Source organism: Balaenoptera musculus, chromosome 11 (assembly GCF_009873245.2).
Source record: "Balaenoptera musculus isolate JJ_BM4_2016_0621 chromosome 11, mBalMus1.pri.v3, whole genome shotgun sequence".
Lineage (NCBI taxonomy): Eukaryota > Metazoa > Chordata > Mammalia > Artiodactyla > Balaenopteridae > Balaenoptera > Balaenoptera musculus.
This window is the reverse complement of record NC_045795.1, coordinates 52034331-52055930: the sequence shown is the minus strand read 5'-3', so window position 1 is coordinate 52055930 and position 21600 is coordinate 52034331. Positions and strand designations below refer to the sequence as shown.

At 35.8% G+C, this 21600-nt stretch overlaps 1 protein-coding gene and 1 non-coding gene across 2 annotated transcripts in view; one reads left to right on the top strand and one right to left on the bottom strand.

The window, feature by feature from the left end:
- Nucleotides 1–14522, top strand: part of DYNC1LI1 (dynein cytoplasmic 1 light intermediate chain 1) — a 47518-nt gene extending 32996 nt beyond the window's left edge. Inside the window, exons 5-13 of the mRNA XM_036869394.1 lie at nucleotides 1098–1267; nucleotides 3552–3645; nucleotides 6170–6305; nucleotides 6893–7004; nucleotides 8740–8799; nucleotides 8926–8970; nucleotides 9634–9754; nucleotides 10694–10849; nucleotides 12666–14522. Of these exons, the coding sequence (XP_036725289.1) occupies nucleotides 1098–1267; nucleotides 3552–3645; nucleotides 6170–6305; nucleotides 6893–7004; nucleotides 8740–8799; nucleotides 8926–8970; nucleotides 9634–9754; nucleotides 10694–10849; nucleotides 12666–12778 (1007 nt within the window). The 3' untranslated portion in view covers nucleotides 12779–14522. The remainder of the gene's footprint in view (nucleotides 1–1097; nucleotides 1268–3551; nucleotides 3646–6169; nucleotides 6306–6892; nucleotides 7005–8739; nucleotides 8800–8925; nucleotides 8971–9633; nucleotides 9755–10693; nucleotides 10850–12665) is intronic.
- Nucleotides 14523–21314: 6792 nt separating this feature from the next.
- TRNAE-UUC lies at nucleotides 21315–21387 on the bottom strand. The gene has a single exon. It is a non-coding gene; the product is annotated as a tRNA-Glu (tRNA).
- Nucleotides 21388–21600: the final 213 nt, after the last annotated feature.

The window sequence follows — 21600 nt, the reverse complement described above, 5'->3', positions numbered from 1 at the left end:
GGGGACCCTCCAACACTAGCAGGTAGGTCTGGTTCAGTCTCCCCTGGGGTCACTGCTCCTTCCCCTGAGTCATGATGCGCCCACTACTTTGTGTGTGCCCTCCAAGAGTGGAGTCTCTGTTTCCCCCAGTCCTGTTGAAGTCCTGCAATCAATTCCCACCAGGCTTCAAAGTCTGATTCTCTATGAATTCCTCCTCCCGTTGCCGGACCCCCAGCTTGGGAAGCCTGACGTGGGGCTCAGAACCTTCACTCCAGTGGGTGGGCTTCTGTGGTATAAGTGTTCGCCAGTCTGTGAGTCACCCACCTAGCAGTTATGGGATTTGGTTTTACTGTGATTGTGCCCCTCCTACCGTCTCATTGTGGCTTCTCCTTTGTCTTTGGATGTGGGGTATCTTTTTTGGTGAGTTCCAGTGTCTTCCTGTCGATGATTGTCCAGCAGCTAGTTGTGATTCTGGTGTTCTCACAAGAGGGAGTGAGAGCATGTCCTTCTACTCCACCATTTTGGTTCCTCTCCCACATTAACTTTTTTTAAGTGAAGGTTTTGACAATTTTGCAAACGAGTTCTAAAAACTTATTAGTATTGGTAATATCTCCCTAGTTTTTATGGGAGTTATAGAATAAACATGGCTCAAGATTGCACCTAGCTAAAGAGGAGGAGACCTGAATAAAGGGTTTAGAGAAAGGAAGTTAATATTAGAAAGCCATCTGGAACTGTCTTTTAGATTGTGGAAACCTTCCTCCCCCCCCCCCCCATATTTATTTATTTTTTATCCTTTCAGTGCTGTTTGTGAATTAGAGAGGGTAGAGGGACAAAGCTCAATTGTGACTTGCCCACAGTAATTTGCACAGATTGAACCAGGCCTGCATTGAACCCCACCCTTTGGAGCCCCTCAATGTTTTATTCTTCCTCCTGATAATTAATGTGCGTCCAGTGTTCCTATACTGTCTTTGAATTGGATTTCTCAAAACCTCTTTGTTTCTTACACAAGACTAAGTGTGAACTCTAGTAAAATATGTATTTAGACAGCAGAAAAGCTACCTGCTGAAATAAAAAGCCATTTCTAAACTACGTATTAAATTATTTACTTTGACTTTCAGTGATTAGAGACTTTCAGGAATATGTAGAGCCAGGAGAAGATTTCCCAGCTTCTCCTCAGAGAAGAAATACCGCATCACAGGAAGACAAAGACGACAGTGTGGTTTTACCTCTGGGTGCGGATACACTTACGCAGAACTTGGGCATTCCAGTACTAGTAGTTTGCACAAAGGTTAGTTTGCTTCCTACAGATTCTACTACTGATACTAACCAAGGATGAACAACTGTTTTATTTTCTAGGCTCCTTTTGGAGTTGACACATTAGTTTTCCAAGGTAACTTTTCTTAATAAGTAGATATGATAGTTTAAAATATTGAATGATATTCACATGTTTGTTTTGTGAACTTAATCATAGTTTTCTTTGAAAGAAAATGTTACTTCAGATATTCTAAAATTTGTGATCAAATTTCATTTTCCTAATTCCAGTTAGACTTCAAATTGTATAGTCAGTTTAGTAGAGATAGTTACAGGTAAGATGATAGCTATCAACTTTATAAAATAAAATATTTTTCCACAGTAAGTTTTATATACTAATATCTTGATATTAGAAAATGTACTTAAAATAAGATAGACTTAATTTAAAAGATGTATCAATACTCATGTAAAGTTGATATGCAGTTATCAAAGGCCTTTTATTTATTTAAGAGATTGTGGTAGGATTACTATTATAAAAATTCTGTTAATTTAGTTCTCTCACTGTATACACTTTATAATACAATCAAATTTCCTTTAAAAAGTAATTTATAGTTCATCTTCTCCCCATTTGGTCCTAAGTAGTATGTCTTTACTGTGTAAGCCATGGAATAATTAAGATAATTACAGAACATATAAACGCTTTTGAGATCTAAAATTATTATGTTTTTTGTAATGTAAAATTTGCACATCTAAATGAAGGAGGGTGTGGAATTTATTCACCTTTGGAATAAAAATGATAAAAAAATTTAAATATAGCTTAAGTTTTACTTTAAACACTATAAAAATTATCAATAACAAAGGAATGTGGGGGTAGCATTTAAAATAATTAAGTCAAAGTCTATTGTCTGCTTTTCAAATGGTGATTCAAGTGTAGTTAATTGTTACTTATATCTTTTGCATAAAACTGTGCTTAAACTCTTACAATAGAATCCTTTTGTCTGCGGTTTGTTTGGGTTTTATTTTGTTTGGCAAAGAGCTGTTTATTGGCAGATATTTTCCTGTTTTACACCACAACTTGCCCTATAAAAAGCTCTTTATTTTCCAAAGAAAAAATGTCATGCTTTAAAGGGACCCAAATCAGTATCAAATGAGTCATAGATTCATAAAATTTTTAAGCCAAAAGAGATCACCTACAGTATTTCACAGAATCTAAGACACCATCAGTTCTGCTTCAATTTAAGAGCTTTTAAAGTGTGTGGAGGGATGGGGGAATGTGTGTCTCAGGATAGATGAAGAATGGTGGTTCAACTCAGTTTAAAGACGCTTGAAATTGAGACTCAGCTACGTTTCTTGCCAGATCCTCATATTTCAGTTAAAAATGTTTTTACTAAACTATCGTGCTTCACCAAAAATGTCATAAGTCAACAGTATAATAATTGTAAGTATCTTTAATAATATGAAATAATTACTCTCAGTGTTTTATAACATGGACAGTATGCTATATCATGTTTATATAAGGAGACTGTTCTATGTTGTATATATGCATAACAAAAAATTACATATCAAAAAAAATGACATCAAATTTGACCCCAAACTAATATTAGGTATGATGGACATTGTTTATTTTTAGATTTCATAACCTTCAATTCACAAAAGTTTTGATGAATTTATTTGGATATCATGATGTTTGAACATACCTTAATTTTTTTCCTAACATTTTTTTTTGGCAAGCAGAATTCAGAATTGTTTCATTGATTGTACAGGTGACATTTCAGAAATAGCCTGTAATTCCCCTTTTTTGCTGTTGGTGAAATTGAAGTGAGAGTGAATAAAAGCACCAGAAAAGAACTAAAGGTCAATTAAGAGCTATCAAATAAGCAGAGGAACAAAGGGGAAATAGTGAGAGGTGCAGACTCCCTGGATATACAGAGTGTTTTATAGAACTAGAATAGACTTTAGATCTTAAAAACTTTGTTCTAGGACATAAGTCGTTGAGTTAGCAAGTATGACCGCCCATTATAAGGTTGTCCTGTTATTCTTCATTCCTTTATGTACTAAAATTTTCTCTTTGGTGTTCTCATCACATTCAATATATCATAGAAATCAATGCTTTTTAAAGAAATAAAAGTATTCATTAGTCTTAAGACTCCAACTAAAAGTCTCTAGACATATAGGAGTAATTAATATTCTAGGTTCTACTGATCAGTCACTGTATCAGAGTGGTAGTTTTGTGATATTCCCTCACCCAACATTGAACTGTTTAAATCATTATATTATTATTTAAAGTTAATATTGTTTTTTAAATTATTTTAACTCATTAGTGTGATGCCATTAGTGTGTTGGAGAAAGAACATGACTACAGAGATGAGCATTTCGATTTTATTCAGTCTCATATCCGGAAGTTTTGTTTACAGTGTATCCTTTTAATACATTGATTGGTGCAGTGTTCCTTAGCTGTTTGGTTGTTTGTTTGCTTAAGTAAAGGAATAAATTGATGACTTCAGAAATTCCATAAACTTTTTTCCTCCTGCCTCTGGTTGGAAATTTCAATTGCCAAATCATTTATATCTAGGTATTTTGAGATATAAAAGCACGTATTGAAATATGTAACTTTGATTTGCTGTTTTTAAAGTACTGTGATTAAGAAAAATAATGATCAGACTTATGTAGAAAATTCTAATGAGTTGGCATTGAAAACATTCTCGCTGAAAACTGGTATTCATTTCTTGGGGGTGGGTGGTAGGGAAAGATCAATATTTGGGTTTGTGTGTTCTTGTTTTTAATTTGTTTAGTATGTTATCTCCACTATAGTCTAATGCAATGGTTTTTAAATCTGGCTTTGCCCATCTAAGACTTACTGAATTGGAACATTCCAAGGGGAGGCTGGAGAATCTATGCTGAATTTTAAAAAAGCTTTCTGGGTAATTCTGATGATCACAAGGTTGGAAAACCTAGCATAAGGAATCTTGTGTAGTCTAGGTTGCAAGGATTATATGAGCCAGTGAATAACATTTACAACTAAACAAAGGATAAAATGAGTGAGTGCTTTTAAGAGAATTTCCTGTTGAAAACTTCAGACAGCTTGAGAGCACCGAAGAGAGGTGTTCTCACTTGCCCCCTTGGATCAGATGTTTTGCAGTTGCATTCCCCAATCAAAGCTTTTGGGTCTGAAAAGTGAAGAAATGATAGATAGTAGCAGTAGACAGGAATAAGTAATGTACACATGTTTATAGTATCTGTAGTTTTTCATCATCATTAATGGACATTTAATTTAAGGACCACTTGGCAAGAGCCTCGTTGAATAATGAATAAGATCACTTGACACTGGGAGTTTCCCTTTTCCTTTTTTCCTTCAGTACTTTGTCCTCCATGGCACTTTCTCTTCTCATGTCACATAATGGTTAGTTGGATTGAATTAAAGGGCATTTGTCTGCAAAAGAAAACAAAAAGTAGAAGTAATTGAAGTAGGTGTTGATAGCCTTTTTGTTATCTTTGCAGATTAGAAAATTTGAGAACAAACAGTCTCTTTAAACATTTATTTAAAGCTACACTTGGAAATGTACATATAGAGATGTAATCAGGAAGGAGACTGTCCACTACAATAATTACAGACCTTTAGTAGAGCTGGTTGATTTTAAAAGAATACAAAACAAGAAATCACTTCAAGATAGTGAGAGGGGGGGCTGCCCTGGTAGTGCAGTGGTTAAGAATCCGCCTGCCAATGCAGGGGACACGGGTTTGAGCCCTGGTCCGGGAAGATCCCACATGCCGTGGAGCAACTAAGCCCATGTGCCACAACTACTGAGCCTGCGCTCTAGAGCCCATGAGCCACAACTACTGAAGCCCATGCGCCTAGAGCCCGTGTTCTGCAACAAGAGAGGCCACCGCAATGAGAAGCCTGTGCACTGCAACGAAGAGTAGCCCCTCGGCTCACCGCAACTAGAGAAAGCCCGTATGCAACAACGAAGACCCAACCCAGCCAAAAATAAATAAATTAATAAAAAAAAAAAAAAAAGATAGTGAGAGGTGTGTGTGTGTGTGTGTCAGTGAGGACAACAATTCAAAATCATCTTTATTTTAAAAATTAAAAAATTTTAATTGCATTGCAAATTTTCCAGCTGTGTAAATCTTCCAAATTATAAATTGGCTCTCGTGAGAAAGATCATTCATGAAAAGTTCACACATTAAGCATTTACTTAAGATTATGGATGTTTGTTTCTACCAAACTAAGTATTATGACAAGTAGTATTTAGCAATACCATTTTAAGGTTCATAAGCCTTGGTTTGTGTCCTAGAAAATACGAGTATCCTAGTTCAGAAGTTAGACCATTCTCAGCATTTCCTCTTGGCCTGAGTCACCATCTCTCTTGAGACCCAATGGCTAGTGCTAGCGTTTTGGTCATGAAATCTACTTTTGCCTTGGATCGTTCTTAAAAGCTTCCTGATGGTTCTTGATGGTTCATCTTCTCTGTTCAGTGGATCTCCTGAGCTTTCTCCGCAAAGTCCTAATTCCTGGACTAGTAAAAACTGTAAGAGACACTAGTGCAAGCCATTTTTGTTAAAAAGGCAAAACAGTTTTTGATAAATAATATCCCTCCTTCATGGAGGTTAGGAAGGTTAAAAACAAAAATAAATTGCCTCTTCATATGCTTTCAATGTAGAGGTAGTAGTGGTGTCAGTTATTAAATTTACCTTTACTTTCTTGGCTAATGAGATTTTTGCCCTCCTAAGTTAAATCAATTATGTAGAGATAGTTTTATTTGCATTTCAGCCTGTATATAAGTATTTTATAGTTTTGAAAGTCTTGATTACCATGTAATTATGCCTTTGGAAATTATTTTTGAAACTAATATGCATAAATGCTAAGCTGAGAACCCAAAATTTTATGGTACCTGTTGATGGAGTTTGTCCAAAAGTTTCTTTAACAGTGTTCATTCAGATGGTGCAGCACTTATTTACACTTCAGTAAAAGAAAACAAAAATATAGATTTAGTATATAAATACATTGTTCAGAAACTCTATGGATTTCCCTACAAGATTCCTGCTATTGTTGTGGAAAAAGATGCAGTATTTATGTAAGTATACTCTTAAATGTATTGTTTTATCATGTGTTGTTGCTCCAATTCGATGGTGCACCATCATCATCATCTCATTCTCATTTGAAGTGAGACCAGTAGACTTTTCCATGATGAGTAGGTGAGAATCTGTTCCTAGATTGTTTTGTTTATAACCTGCCTTGATTTATTTATCTTTGCCTTTTAGTTTTACTGCTGGTCTGAACCCTTTTGAAAGGCTTGCTATTATAACTAAACTATCTATTGGGTGCATATATCAGTGTATCTACTCTTTAATTGGTTATGATACATAAAGGACCCAATGTATAATCTAGACATGCTTTGAAAAGTTATCTGAATAAATTGGGAGGTAAAAATAATTACCACCTTCTGCCCAAAAAACCTGTAATGACAGTTTTAAAATCAGGAAGATTGATACTAATTTTAAGTAGAAATTAGTAAACTTGAGCATTATAATAAAACTGATTAATTTTCCATAATTGGTCAAATTTAACTTCATAAAAATATTCCCCTTAATATGATCATGGATTGAATGAAAGAATGACTATATAAATGCTTGAGAATTTGTCATGTGCATTTCTTTCTAGTCCAGCAGGGTGGGATAATGATAAGAAGATAGGAATATTACATGAAAATTTTCAAATGTTAAAAGCAGAAGATAATTTTGAAGACATCATAACTAAACCACCTGTCCGAAAGGTAACAGTTTTAGTATATAGTCTCAATATTTAGGCTTTTAAACTGAGGGGGAAGTCCATAATTTTAAGATTGTAGGTAGAAAGGTAAGGGAGTCCTTTGCTATCAAGTTGTGAACTTTACAACCTAGAGCTCAACCAAAAGCCAAGAACACCTTGTTAGAATAATTGTATTGGCTTCTGTCTGTCTAGGCAAATCTTGCATCTTCATGGTCATTAGTTATTCATACTAGCCCACAGCTGTCCAGGGGCTGCCACGTTCCTAGATTTAATTTTAGTCTTTACTGTTACATGTCATTCTTATAACTATTAAATCGCGTTTCAGAAGGTATTCTTCTTTTATATATCTTGATTTGCTAAGCAGTATATGGTGTTTTATGGTTAGATAGTATAGATACTTATGAAAAGTTGTATAAAAATGAGTGTTTGCATGTAGTACTTCTCACTGACTTTTAATTTGAACATGTTTCCGGAAAAAGTAATTTTGATTTAACATATAATGTTCTTAATTAAAAACCCAAATATTTACATTGAGCAGTTAGAAATAAGAAAAGTAACGTCAAATGAAAAATCAGTTGGTGTGTTACTTGGTTTGGATGTCTGTTAAAAGAAATGCACACATCAAAAAAAACCCCCAATTTTTCCCATTCTCTCTCTTACCAGCAAAATTGTGCTTTAAGTTGTCTTTTATTCATTTCGCAAATATTTATTGAGCCACTGTTCAGGCACTAGGTGCTGAATAGGAGGGTGATGCAGTAGTGAATCAGTATATATGCCACCTCTCAAGTGGTGATCAGTGCTATGGAAATGAAGCCGAGTGTGGGAAGGGTGAGTGAGAGGACCGAGGTGGGGAGGGCTGCAGTTTTAGGAATGATGAGGGCATGTCTCTGATGAGAGGGGAGAATGTTGAAGGCACAGGGAACAGGAAGTGCACATGCCCTGAGGCAGGAGTGTGTGAGGGGGCCAGAGAGGCTGGAAAAGAGCCCCAGAGGGCCAGAGTGATAGGAGAGAAAGGCCTCATCATTAGGCCGCAGTCAGGACTTTGGATTTCATGCTGAGTGGGATGGAAAGTGACGGGGGCGGGGGGGTGCAGGGGCGAGTTTAAGCAGAGGAGTGATATAATCTGACCTAACCTTTCAAAGGATCGCTCTGGCTACTGGGTGGAAAATAGACTATGGCGTACCTTGTACAGAAATAGGAGGAGCAGGAGACATTTGCAACTCCTTTTTTTCTAATTATTCAGCAGGTAGAAGAGACATTATGTTTTTATTTCAGGGAAACCAGGGACAAGTTGATTTTCACTCAGCTGGGATATTATTGGCCCTTTTAAAACACCTGACTGTTGCTTAGCAGATTTTATAAGCATGACTGATAGGCCTATGGCTCTCAGGTTGTGCTGTCCAATACAGTAGCTACTAGTCACATACAGCTTTTAAATATAAATTAAGTACAACTAAATAAAATTAAAAATTCAGTTTCTCAGTTACAGTAGCCACATTTCAGCTGCTCAGTAGCCACAGGCTAACGTATTGCACAGCACAAATATAGGACATTTATATTATTGCAGATAGGTATCAGACAACTCTGTTGTAGGGCCTTGGGGAGGGCAGCTCACCCATGTAAATATGGTTTAGGTAATGTTCATATTCTTGGTGTTTTTTAAAAAAATTAATCTAGAGAGTAAGTTATGAATGACATTAATATATGAGACTTGCTCATTTATGCGTTACTCATTTCAGTTTGTGCATGAGAAGGAAATTGTGGCAGAAGATGACCAAGTGTTTCTTATGAAGCTACAGGTATGAAATTACATCAGAAACAGACTTAGTATGATTAATGGTTAAACTATTCTTGTACATATTTTCTTTAAAAATACAGTAATACATGCCTGAATATCTAACCTAGAATTTTTGTGTGTTTTTCAGTCCCTTTTAGCAAAGCAACCACCAACTGCAGCTGGAAGGCCTGTGGTCAGTATTACAGATTTTGACAAAATTATTAAAATGCAGTGCATATTGTTTTAGTTCTTTTTTTCTTAATTATATACCTGTCTTAAATGGGTATGCTTTGATATAAACTTGCATTAAGGATTCTCCTGGAATTTGTGAGATTTTAAAAGATAAAACTTCACTCCCGTTTAGAATATTGAAATCATAAATATCTATTTTGCAACATTTGTCCCACATGAGTTAACTGTGCCAAACCATTTATATGTGCTATTTTGTAAATCCTCACAACAGCCAGATGAGGCAGGCCCCCCATTTTGCTGGTGGGGAAATGGAGGCTTTGGAGGACATCATGGCTTGCCTGAGATTATACAGCTGGTGGGATGGGATGCAAGTCCAGATTGGAGTCCAGATCTGACTCCCAAGCTTATACTCGTAACCACACCTCATATTCAATATGTTCTTCTTTTTCCATTGAAGGGAAAGTTAGTATTCTAAAATGCAGTGGGTCTCTGGTATTCTAATAATGAGAACACAATTGCTAAACACTTCTGCCCAGGGCTTGCAGCGTAAAGGGACCAGTAGAAGATATGGGGGACAGTTGCAAAGTAGTTTCTTTTTGTGATAACTTCTGTGAAGTTGAAAGTTTCAGGGTTCTGTAATTATGCCTTTCCTATTTTTACTTAGGATGCCTCGCCAAGAGTCCCAGGAGGCTCCCCTCGAACACCAAACAGATCTGTGTCATCCAATGTTGCCAGTGTGTCACCCATCCCTGCTGGGTCAAAAAAAATTGATCCAAACATGAAAGGTACATTTCTCTCTTTCTTAGAGAAAGCAACACAATACATTTAACAATAGAAATCTACCTAGAGTCATTCCACCTTTTGCTTTAGCTATTTTCATTTTTATTCAATAGCTTCTAATCTTTGTGTCTGTCAATACAATCTCATAGTTAATCAGACTGTGAACCATTTTACAGTGTAGTCTTAACATATCATCTCTGTGCTGTGAGCTTTATGAAAGCTTTGTGTTATATTTAATCATTCTGCTATGGTAGGTCATTGAAGAAATTCATGTTTTTCCTATAATGGGTCATCTGCAGTTAACATAAAGGAAAAAACTATATGCATTATAGTTATTTCTATAGGAATAATTGCCATAAGTGGGATTAGTAGGTGAGAGTTTGTACCTTTTTATGCCTTTTGGTGATGTTTCTCAAATGGATTCTTCAATTCGCATGTCATCAACATTGAGTGTTGCAGTTTGCCCACAACCTAATCAGCATTCTCTAAGTACTAACAAATAAGAGCTCTTCCCCCTAGTATTTCCTTTCTGTTTGTATTTTTCTTCTGTGAATTGTTTATTGCTATCCTTTGCCCATTAATATCTTAGAACTTCTGCTGGTTTTCATATAGCATTGGGTAACTTTTTGTAATACTTGAAGCAAATATTTCTCAACAGTTATATTTTTGAAGAACGCCTTTCAAAAGAGAGGTATATTTGCATCTAACAATCTGTTTTAAATGCCTTTGGCCTTTTAAAAATAATACTCTAATTTTTTAATAATTATCTTACGCTCTTAACACTCATATTTTGTTTTATATATGAGTAGATTAGAGAAGTTACCCAGCCTCAAAAGATTAAACTTGAATTTGGAACATTTTCTGTATATAATTCTACAATAATAATTTATAGAAAAGTTGAATGCTTTGAGTACAAGTTTTTTATCTTATCTTTTTTTTTATAGCTGGAGCTACAAGTGAAGGTGTCCTGGCAAATTTCTTCAATAGTTTGCTGAGTAAAAAGACTGGTTCCCCAGGAGGCTCTGGTGTTGGTGGTGGTAGCCCTGGAGGTGGGGCTGGAGGTGGAAGCAGTGGTTTACCACCATCTGCCAAAAAGTCAGGTATAGTTACCTGGAGCTTTTTTTTTTTCTTAAACAGCTTTATTGAGATATAATTTACATACCGTGAACTTTGCTCATTTAAAGTGTACAATTCAAAGTTTTAGTATATTTACAGACTTACATAAACCATTACCATAATCTAATTTTAGAACATTTTCTTCTCCCTAAAAAGAAACATCCAACCTATTAGCAGTTATCCTTCCCTAACGTCCAGCTTATTAGCAGTTATCCTTCCCTCCCCTGCAGTCCTCCTAGGCAACAAACAATGTTTTCTGTCTCTTTGTATTTGCCTATCTGGAGATTTCATATAAATGGAGTCATGTAGTATATGCCTTCTTTAAAATAATGTTTCCGAGGTTCATCCATGTTGTAGCGTATGTATCAATATTTTGTGTTTTTTTAACTGCTGAAAAAATTCCATTGTATGGATATGCATACATATTTTATTTATCCATTTATCAGTTGATCGACATATGTTTTCATTTCTCTTGGGTATATATCTAGGAGTGGAATTGCTGGGTCATGTGGTAACTCTATGTTTAAATTTTTAAAGAACCGCCAAAGTGTTTTCCAAAATGCTATACCATTCTACATTCCCACCAGCAGTTTATGAGGGCCCCAGTTTTTCTCCATCCCTTCCAACAGTTGTTATTGTTCATCTTTGTGTTTTAGTTGTTTTGTTTTTTTTGGTTTTGCTTAACCAAGTCCAAAATGTCTCTCTATTTGTGTGTGTGTGTGTGTGTGTGTGTGTGTGTTTTAATTGAAATATAATTGATTTAGTGATTTGATATTTTTATATATTACAAAATGATCACCACTTGTCCATCTTTTTGGTTAGAGCCATCATTTTGGCTGTGAAGTTGTATCTCATTGTGGTTTTGATTTGCATTCCCCTGATAGCTAATTATGTTGAGAATCTTTTCATGTGTTTAATAACCATTTGTATATCTTCTTTGGTGAAATGTCTATTCAAATCCTTTGCCCATTTTAAAATTGGGTTATTTCTCTTATTGTTGAGTTCTAAGTGTTTTTTATATATTCTCTTTACTAGACCCTTATCAGATATAGAATTTGCAAATGTTTTCTCCCCTTGTGTTGGTTATCCCTTCACTTTCTTGAGTGTCCTATGAAGCACAAAAGTTTTGAATTTTGATGAAGTCTTTTCCTTTTGTTGTTTTTATAATTGCTCTTCAAGCAGACTCTTTAACCCATTCTCCTTTTTTAATCACACCTTCTTGCCACCTTTTTCACAAGTACCTGCAGCTACCATTTTTGACCATTTTACAGGTTTCTGGGTATAAATTGAATTATTTTCTGGTTTCTCCCACTCTCAGTGTAGAAGATTACCTTTCTCAGTACTGCTGATTTAATTACCACTCACTCGTCTTTCCAGATTCTGAAATTTTGTTGCTATTTTTCTCTTTTACTGTTCTTATTGTTCTATGTCTTTAAAAAAGTATACCTTTATGAGATTAAATGGTAGGTGCTAGTTTTGCTTCTATTTGATAACAGACCCCACAATTTAAAATGAGGGAATTCAGGGGCTTCCCTGGCGGTCCAGTGGTTAAGACTCTGTGCATCCACTGCAGAGGGTGCAGGTTCGCTCCCTGGTCAGGGAACTAAGATCCTGCATGTTGCGTGATGAGGCCAAAAAAGAAAAAAAAAAAGGGAATTTATTTTTAAATTAAGGATGTTTATATAACTGTGTTTTAGATAAAGTTAATGAAACCGTTGGCAGTTGTTAAATGAGGACACATTGGTGTTAAGGATATTTTGACTTATGTCTAAATCTTGGTTTCTTTTCCTATTTAAATAGGCCAGAAGCCTGTCCTGTCAGATGTTCACGCGGAACTAGACAGAATTGCACGAAAACCAGTTACAACTTCTCCTGCAGCACCCACATCTCCTACGGAAGGAGAAGCTTCTTGAAGATACCAAATAAAGCCATTTATTCAGTTTTCTGGGATAATGTAAACTTGCCTCTGCCTTCTCCTTCAAAAGTGGTATTAGGGAGCTGGAGTGCTTTTTCAGATGGACTAAAATTCATGTCTTTTTTGTGTATGTGGTTGCCCATTTTATAAAAGGGAAGTATACAGAAGAAAAATTATTCTACACTATGTAAGATTGCTATTTGCATTGCCACTTTGCATAAGGAAGTAATTTTGGATTTTGAAAAACTCAAATTTATAGATCTGAAATACAGCCATGCGATCATATTCTAAAGGCTACTTAAAACATATAGGAGGGTTTGAGAAGGGCAGAAAATAATATGCTTTGGGCATTCAACTTACTTGGAAGGAAGTCCAAGCTTATTTTAGTTAAGACTATTAAAAAATCATTAAAAAAAATTATGTGTTAGTTTTGCTGGAAAAGAAGATGATCAGTTGTCAGATTTTCCACACCAACGTAAATATACCACCACACATGGAATATGCTGAGAAAACGATCAGATAGCATTTGATACACTAGTCATTGTCTCAATCCATGATCCTGTAAGTTGTCATCAAAATATGATTTAGAAATTTTGGTCAAGATTTGTTTCTTTAACTGAGAAGAAAAGAAAGCACACTGCCTAAATGTGTAAAAGAAAAATGCAGAGGTTGTTAAAATGTAAAGAGGTAACAGTCTTTGGATTCGTCTATATATATATATCTACATATATATATATATCTATATATATCTATATATCTATATATATATTGATATATATATATATGGCTCTGCCTTAATATACCCCTTTTTTGTTTGTGACTTTCAACTGTAATCAGTTAATAAAGTATTTATTCTCTGCATTCAGGTTCAAATAACTTGTTGCATTCTCTTATATTTAAATTTGTATTTATCATATAATGAATAAGATTTGTTAGTATTTTTAAAGTGTTTGACTTAATAGGATTATTAAGCTTTCTGATCTTCTTTCTAAGAGACGAGTACATGAGATTCACTGCCTTGTCAAAGGAATTTACCTTTATCAGTACATCTTCCCCATCAACATGTCTTGAACTACAGAATCTTACATCAGCATTGCCAGTAGAAAAAACAGAGCCTTTTATCATTATTTAATGGACAGAAGCTGTTTTAAAAGTTTGGCAAGTGCACTGAAACATAGCTACTCCCTTACAGGTGAGATCACCTGGTAATAGTTCCACCTTTTCAATACTCAGATTTCAGCGCTTGTTTTGGAACCTTCGTGAGAACAGTTTGATTTTCCTACTGAAGTTCAACTAAAGAATGCATGTACATTTGACCTGTTGTGTAATTTCAGATAATTGGGGGACAATGGTTACTACCCTTTACATTGGTCTTTGTCGTAACTTTAAAATATATATTCCAAAGATTTTTTTTTTCAACAAAATATTTGAGGACAGTACCTCTACTATCAAACATAATTCTTTCATTAGAACTTTAAAATCTGTTTGGTTTTATAATAGTATTTGGCTCCTAAGGGTTGAATGTAAATACTAAAAATATATGAGAGGGTTATAATTTGTTTCAGTGTGGGAAAAACTTAGGATGTTTGTGGGCATGGAAAAATTAATTTGCAAAAACATTTTGTTTAATAAAATATGAGATGAAAAATGCCATTAATAAAATCTTCAGTCCAGAAGGGGTTTTGCAATCCTGGTGTTGTAAAGACCAGTTTTTCTAAACTAGTAGTACTTGATGAAGTAAGTGAAACTAATGAAGACAGTTGCAGACTGTGCATTATGGTATACTTTGGTATGTCTGCTGTGTTTGCGTGTCTAGACCAACTCATGTTTTTTTTCTGTGTGACATTGGAGATGTACTGGAAAATCCTCAGAATTACATTGTTACCTGAAGTAATTGTAATTGTTCACTTTATATGGGATTCAATTTTAACTAATCAAAAATCTTGTGTTTACTGCGTTTAAACCTATTTTTGTCCCTATTTTTGCAAGGAAGTTTGTTTTTAAACTACTTAATCTTTTTTGTTTGTTTTTTAAGCACTTTTTATTGAAGTGTACAGTACAGAAAAGTGTACAAGTTACAGGTGTATGGTTTGAAATATCACAAAGTGACCACATATAACCAGCACCAGGATCAAGAAAGACAGCATTATTTGCACCCCAGGTGCTTCCCTTGTGCCCCTTGTCAGTCCTCCCACCTACCAAGTAACTACTGCCCTTTCTTCCAAAGCTGTAGATAAGTTTTACTTATTTTTAAGCTTTATATAAATGGAATCTTACATTTATATTCTTTTGTGTCAGGCTTCTTAGTATTCTGTGGTTCCTCCATTTTGTTGCCTATAGCAGTTGTTACCCATTCTCATTGCACCATAGTATTTCCTTGTGCAAATACACTAATTTTTACAGTATGCTATTGATGGGTGTGTATTAGTTTCCTAATGCTGCTGTAACAATTTACCAAATTTTAGTGGCTTAATACAGATTTATTATCATACCATTCTCGAGGTCAGAAGTCCAAAATCAGCTGTACTAGGTTAAATTAAAGTGTCAGCAGGGCTGGTTTCTTTTGGAGGCTCCAGGGAGCATCTGTTTCCTTCCTTTCCAGCTTCTAGAGGCTGCCTGAATTCCTTGGTTCCTGGCCCCCTCTCCATCTTCAAAGCCAACAGCATAGCATCTTCTACTCTCTGCTTCCATCACATTGCTTCTCACTCTGACCCTGCTACTTCCCACGTATCAGGATCCATGGGATTAAACTTTGGCCCATGTGAGTAATCCAGTATAAGCTCCCTCAGCACGTCACTCTTCTTGCTTGCATGGTTTCTGTAAAGAAATTGGATGTTATTCTTACCTTTGCTCCTCCATAGGTGTTTTTTCCCTTTGGCTTCTTTTAAGATTTTTTAAGTCTTTGATTTTATGCAGTTTGAATATGATATGCCTAGGTGTAGTTTTTTTGGGGGGGTGGTTATCCTTAGTGTTCTCTGAAGTTCCTGGATCTGTGGTTTAGTATCTGACATTAACTTGGGGGAAATTCTCGGTCATTATTGCTTCACATACTTTTTCTGTCATTGTCTGTCTTGGCATTTTCATGTATATGTTACATCTTTTTGTAGTTGTCTCATAGTTGTTGGGTATTCTGTTCCCTCTTTTTCTTCCCCTGTCTTTTTTCTCTTTGCTTCTTAGTTTTGGAAGTTTCTTTTGACAGGTCCTCCAGCTCAGAGATGCTTTCCTTAGCCATGTCTAATCAGCTAATGAGCCCATGGAAAGCATTCATCATTTGTTAGTTTTTTTTTTAATCTTTACCTTTAAAAAAGAATTATTTCTTAGAATTTCCATCTCTCTGCTTACATTAGCCATCTGTTTTGGTGTGTTGTCTACTTTTTCTGTTAAAACCCTTAACATATTAATCAGAGTTGTTTTAAATTCATGGTCTGATAATTCCAACATCTCTGCTGTGTCTGGATCTGATGCTTGCTCTGTCTCTTCAAACTGTGTTTTTTTGCCTTTTACTTATGCCTTGTAATTTTCTGTTGATAGCTGGACATGATGTACTAGGTAAAAGGAACTCCAGTGAATAGACCTTTTAGCACTGTGGTGGTGAGGTGTGGGGCAGGGGAGGCATTCTGTAGTCCTATGATTAGGTCTCAGTGAACCTGTGTCCCTGGGCTGTGAACTTCATAAGTGCTTCTCCATCCCCCCTGCCCCCTTACACCATAGGTGGGACAGGATGGCTAGAGGGAGCTGGAGTTGGGCATTTCCCCTCTACCATGTTGTTTAGGCTCTGGTAAACCCCAATTAGGGAGGCTCTGATAAAATGGCTTCTCTTGAGGGCAGGCCTTGTTAAGAACAGAATACTCTGACTTATTTCAAAACAGTTACTTTCTTCCTTCTCCTACCGGAAGCACCAGGGGATTTTTCTCTGATTTTCCCTTTGAGACCCTGGTAGGGCTCCAGGAGGTAAAACTCATAAAACAGTGGGGATCCCCTTCTAACTGGGGGTTTTTAACTCACAGACTTGTCCACTCTGAGCCTCCAGTAATTTGTCAGTTACAGCTCCAGCTTTCTTACCCCAGCACTGTCTCCCTTAGAGGTTTCTGCTTGGAAGTTTCTGCTTCAGTAAGTTGTGGTTCTCTGTGTCCACCTGCCTGCCTCTCCAATATGGAGGACTGCAGTTGGCCCTGTGACCTCACTTCTCTGACAGATCTAAGAAGAATTGTTGATTTTTCAGTTTGTTCAGCTTTTTACTTGTTAGGATGGACTTCCAAACTCCTTACTTGGTGGACCAGAATCCCAAAGTCTAATTTCCCCCTCTCAAAATCCTAGCCACACCTGCAGAGTCCCTTTGCCAAGTAAGGTAGCATTCACAGGTTCCAGGGATTAGGATGTGGACATCCTTGAGGGGCCAATAGTCAACCTACCACAAGATGTTTGGGTGGTTTCAGTCTTCCGATTGCTGTTATGAATTGTGTTGTTATGAACAGTCTTGAATGTGTCTTGTGGAAAACACGTTCTCTGTTGGGTGTATATGTAGACATGCATTGCTGGATTCATAGGCTATGTGTATATTCAGCATTAGCAGGTGTTAAATGTTTAGCCAAACAGTTTTTCCAAAGTTATAAGAGGTCCCATTCCTGGGAGAAAATATTTGCAAATTATATATCTGATAAGAGTATAGTGTTCAGAATATACAAAAACTCTTAAAACTCAATAGGAAGACAGCCCAATGTTGAAATGGACAAAGTATTTGAATAGATATATCTTCAGAGAAGATATACGAATGACAAGCACATGAAAAGTTGCTTGATATCATTAGTAACTGGCGAAATGCAAGTCAAAGCCACAATGAGATACCACTTCACAGCTGAAATAAGAAATAAGTGTTGGTGAAGATGTGAAGAAATTAGAACTCCTGTACATTGCTGGTGGGAATGTAAAATGGTGCAACCACTTTGGAGAACAGTAAGGTTAAACATATAGTTACCACATGACCTAGCATTTCCACTCCTGGATATATACCCAACAGAAATGAGAACGTATGTCTTCACAGAAACTTGTATACAAATGTTCATAGCAGCATTATGTATAATAGCTAAAAGGTGGAAACAAACAAAACATCCATCAGCAGACAAATGGGTAAACAGAATATGACGTATCCATACAATGGAATATTTTTCAGCTATAAAAGAATGGGAGTTCTCTGGTGGTCTAGTGGTTAGGACTCTGTGCTTCACTGCCGAGGGAACTAGGATCCTGCAAGCCACACGGTGTGGCCAAAAAGAAAAAGGAATGAAGTATTGATACATGCTACAACATGGATGTACTTTGAAAGCGTGTTAATTGAAAGAAGCCAGTCAAAAAAGTCAGAATGTATGATTCCATTTATATGGAATGTCCAGAATAGGCAAATGCTTTGAGACATAAAGTAAATTAGTGGTTGCAGGAAGAGAGGGCAACGAGGAGTGACTGCTAATAGGTATAGGGTTTCTTTTGAGGGTGATGAAAATGTTCTGGAATTATACAGTGCACAGTCTTGTGAATATACTAAAAACTTGATGTCACTTCAAAAGGGTGAATTATGGTATGTGAATTACATATCAATTTTTTTTAAAGGAATTCACATTACTACCAGCAATATATGAGTTCCAGTTGCTCTGCATCTTTGCATACACTTGCTATTGTCTATCATTCTGGCAGGTGTTTTATTTATACAATAGGATCTCATTGTGGTTTTAATTGTATTTCCTTAATAACTAATGAAATCAAGCATGTTTCATGTTTATCGGCCATTTGGATATCCTCTTTTGTAAAGTACCTGTTTAAGAATCTTAAGAGTCTTATCTTTTTTTTTCCCCCTCAGAAAAATAGGGAGATATTTGACTTTTTCTTACTAACTCATTCTTTACGTATTCAGAATACTAGTCCTTGTCAGATACGTATTGCAAATATCTTCTCTCATTCTGTGGTTTGGCCTTTTCACTCTCTTATTGCTATCTTTTGATGAATAGAAATTGATTTTAATGTTCCATTTGCCAGCTTTTCTTTATGGTTATTGATTTTTTTTTACCTGTTTTGAAGAAGTCTTTGCTTGCCCTCAAGGTCATGAAGATAGTCTAAGTTTTTTTTTTTCTAGAAGCTTTATTGTTTTACTTTTCTACAATTCATCAATTCATCTGGGATTGATTTCTGTGCATGGTATGAAGTAGGGGATAAAGGTTGTTTTATTTTTAGTGTGGTGTTCAATTAATTCATTACCACTCTGGTGGGGGGTATCATCCTTCTGAACTGCAGTGTCACCTGGGTCATAATTTGTCCATTTATGCATGCATCTGTTTCTGGACTTTTTGTTCTTTTCCATTTGCCAGTTTCTCTATCCTGTACTAGTACTACAGTCTCAATTTCTGTAGTTAAAAAAAAAAAAGCCTTTATCTGGCAGCCTAAGCCCTCCCCTATTGTTTTTCCTTAAGATTGTTTTTGCTATTCTTGACCCTTTGCATTTCCATATAAACTTTAGAATCAGGTGGTCAGTTGCCACACCAAAGAAGTGGCATTTTGATTGAGATTGAATTTATGGATCAATTTGGGGATAATTATCATATTTACAGTATCTTCCAAGCTATGCACAGGAATATCCTTCCATTTATATAGGCCTTCAGTCTCTCCTCGCAGTGTTGGTAGTTTTCAGTGTATCATCTTGCACCTTCTTTTGGTAGATTTTTTTCCAGCTAATTTTTTTAGGCTATTGTATTTTTCATTTATTTTTTTGGCCATGCCGTGCAGCTTTCGGGATCTTGGTTCCCTGACCAGGGATTAAACCCGGGCTCTCGGCAGTGAAAGCTCAGGGTTCTAACCACTGGACCGCCAAGGAACTCCTTTTTTGATGCTGTTTTAAATGGCATCCTTTTAAAGTGTTATTTTCTTTGTTGCTGGTATGTAGAAATACACTTTTTTATATTGATCTCATCCAGCAGCCTTACTCAGATTCATTTGTTAATGTTCATCCGTAGTTTATTTTACATGTGTCCTGTCTACAGTCCTCTGCTCTCCCAGCTGAGCTATTGAAAGGTGCACCACCTGTAATTTATTTTATATTTTTCTACATATAATTATGTCATCAGCAAATAGAGTTTTAATCTTTTCTAATGTTATCTTGCTTTGTGATGCCTATGCTCCAGTATAGGATTCTATAGAACCGATGAGAGGAAGCATCTTTATCTTGTTCCCCATCTCAGAATGAAAGCTTTAAGTATTTCACTATTGAGTATATTTGCTGCATGCTTTTTGTAGATACTCTATCAGAAAGAAAGTTCTCTTCTTTCCTAGTTACTTTATATCATAAGTTTTATCATGAATGGGTGAATTTTATAAAATGTTTTTTTATTTATTGAGATAATTTTTCTGTTAATGGTATCAGTTACATTACCTTTTAGAAATATTAAGCCAACTTTGTATCCCCGAAATAAATTTAACTTGATCTTGATGTATTAGTTTTATTATATTGCTGGATTTGGTTTGCTAATATTTTATTAGGATTTTACATCATGCTCCTGAGAAAAATTGGCCTGTAATTTTCATGGTTTTGTCAGTGTTTGATATCAAGATTATGTTGACATCATAAATCAAGTTGGAAAGTATTCCCTCTTTGTAGTCTTTGTAAAGAGTTTGTGGGACTTCCCTGCTGATCCAGTGGCTAAGACTCTGCTCTCCTAATGCACGGGTTTGATCCCTGGTCACGGAACTAGATCCCACATGCCGCAGCTAACCCCCGGCTCAGCCAAATAAATAAGTATTAAACAGTTTGTGTAAGATTGGTGTAATACTTGTTAGTTTTGCTTCTTTAAAACTATCAGATATCAATTTATAAGGCCTGTTGTGGAACTTAACAATAGCCCAAATGGTAATATCTATTACAGTTTTCGTATGTGGGCTTTCGTTTTAGAGAAAGTACTTGCTTTTTAAACTGGTAAAATGCCAGAATATGGGAATTTCATGTAGCACCTTATTAATGTCTTTATCAAGTAGTGGTTCCCCATGCTGAAATAGGATTGTAGACAATGATGTCAGGGAATTCTCACTATATGTGTAAGAGTTACCCTGTGATCATGATCACTTCAGAGAATTATAGGAAAAATTGTAGTCCATACATACAATAAAAAATACATGAAATAATTAATGTGAAGAGGTATATGAAATTCAAGGATTTTTAAAAGGTATTTCTCAATCAGATAATTAGTATATGGATACAGTTATACTTTGAGAAATAATCATAAAATAATGATGCTTCCAATTTCTCAAAATATGACTATATATATAGAGAGAGAGGGAGGGAGAGTAATATATACACACACACACACGTTTGGGGCAGAGTAGTACCTTGATCTCATTGTATCACCAAAGTCTTTTTAGAATTAGTTGGTGACAATTCTTTTCTGTCTTATGTTGGGTTAAGAATTTTTTCTAAAGTTCAAATATGGGTGATTCTTAAAACTTTTGGTCTAAGACTCCTTCCCCCACCCCCTGCACAAGGCTTGGGAGGGTCTTAGTTCCCCAACCAGGGATTGAACCTGAGGCCTCAGCAGTGAAAGTGCTGAGTCCTAACCACTGGACCACCAGGGAATTCCCAAGACTCCTTTATATTTGTACTTAATAAGAACCACAAAGAATTATTGTTAATGTGGTCACTTATCTGTATTTGCCATATAATAAATAAAAGCTGAAAATTTTTAAATATTCATCTATAAATAACAATAGTAATTCCATTACATGTTAAAGTAACTTTTTATAGAAAACAGCTTTACAAAACTAAAAGTATGTAGAAGGGTACTGTTT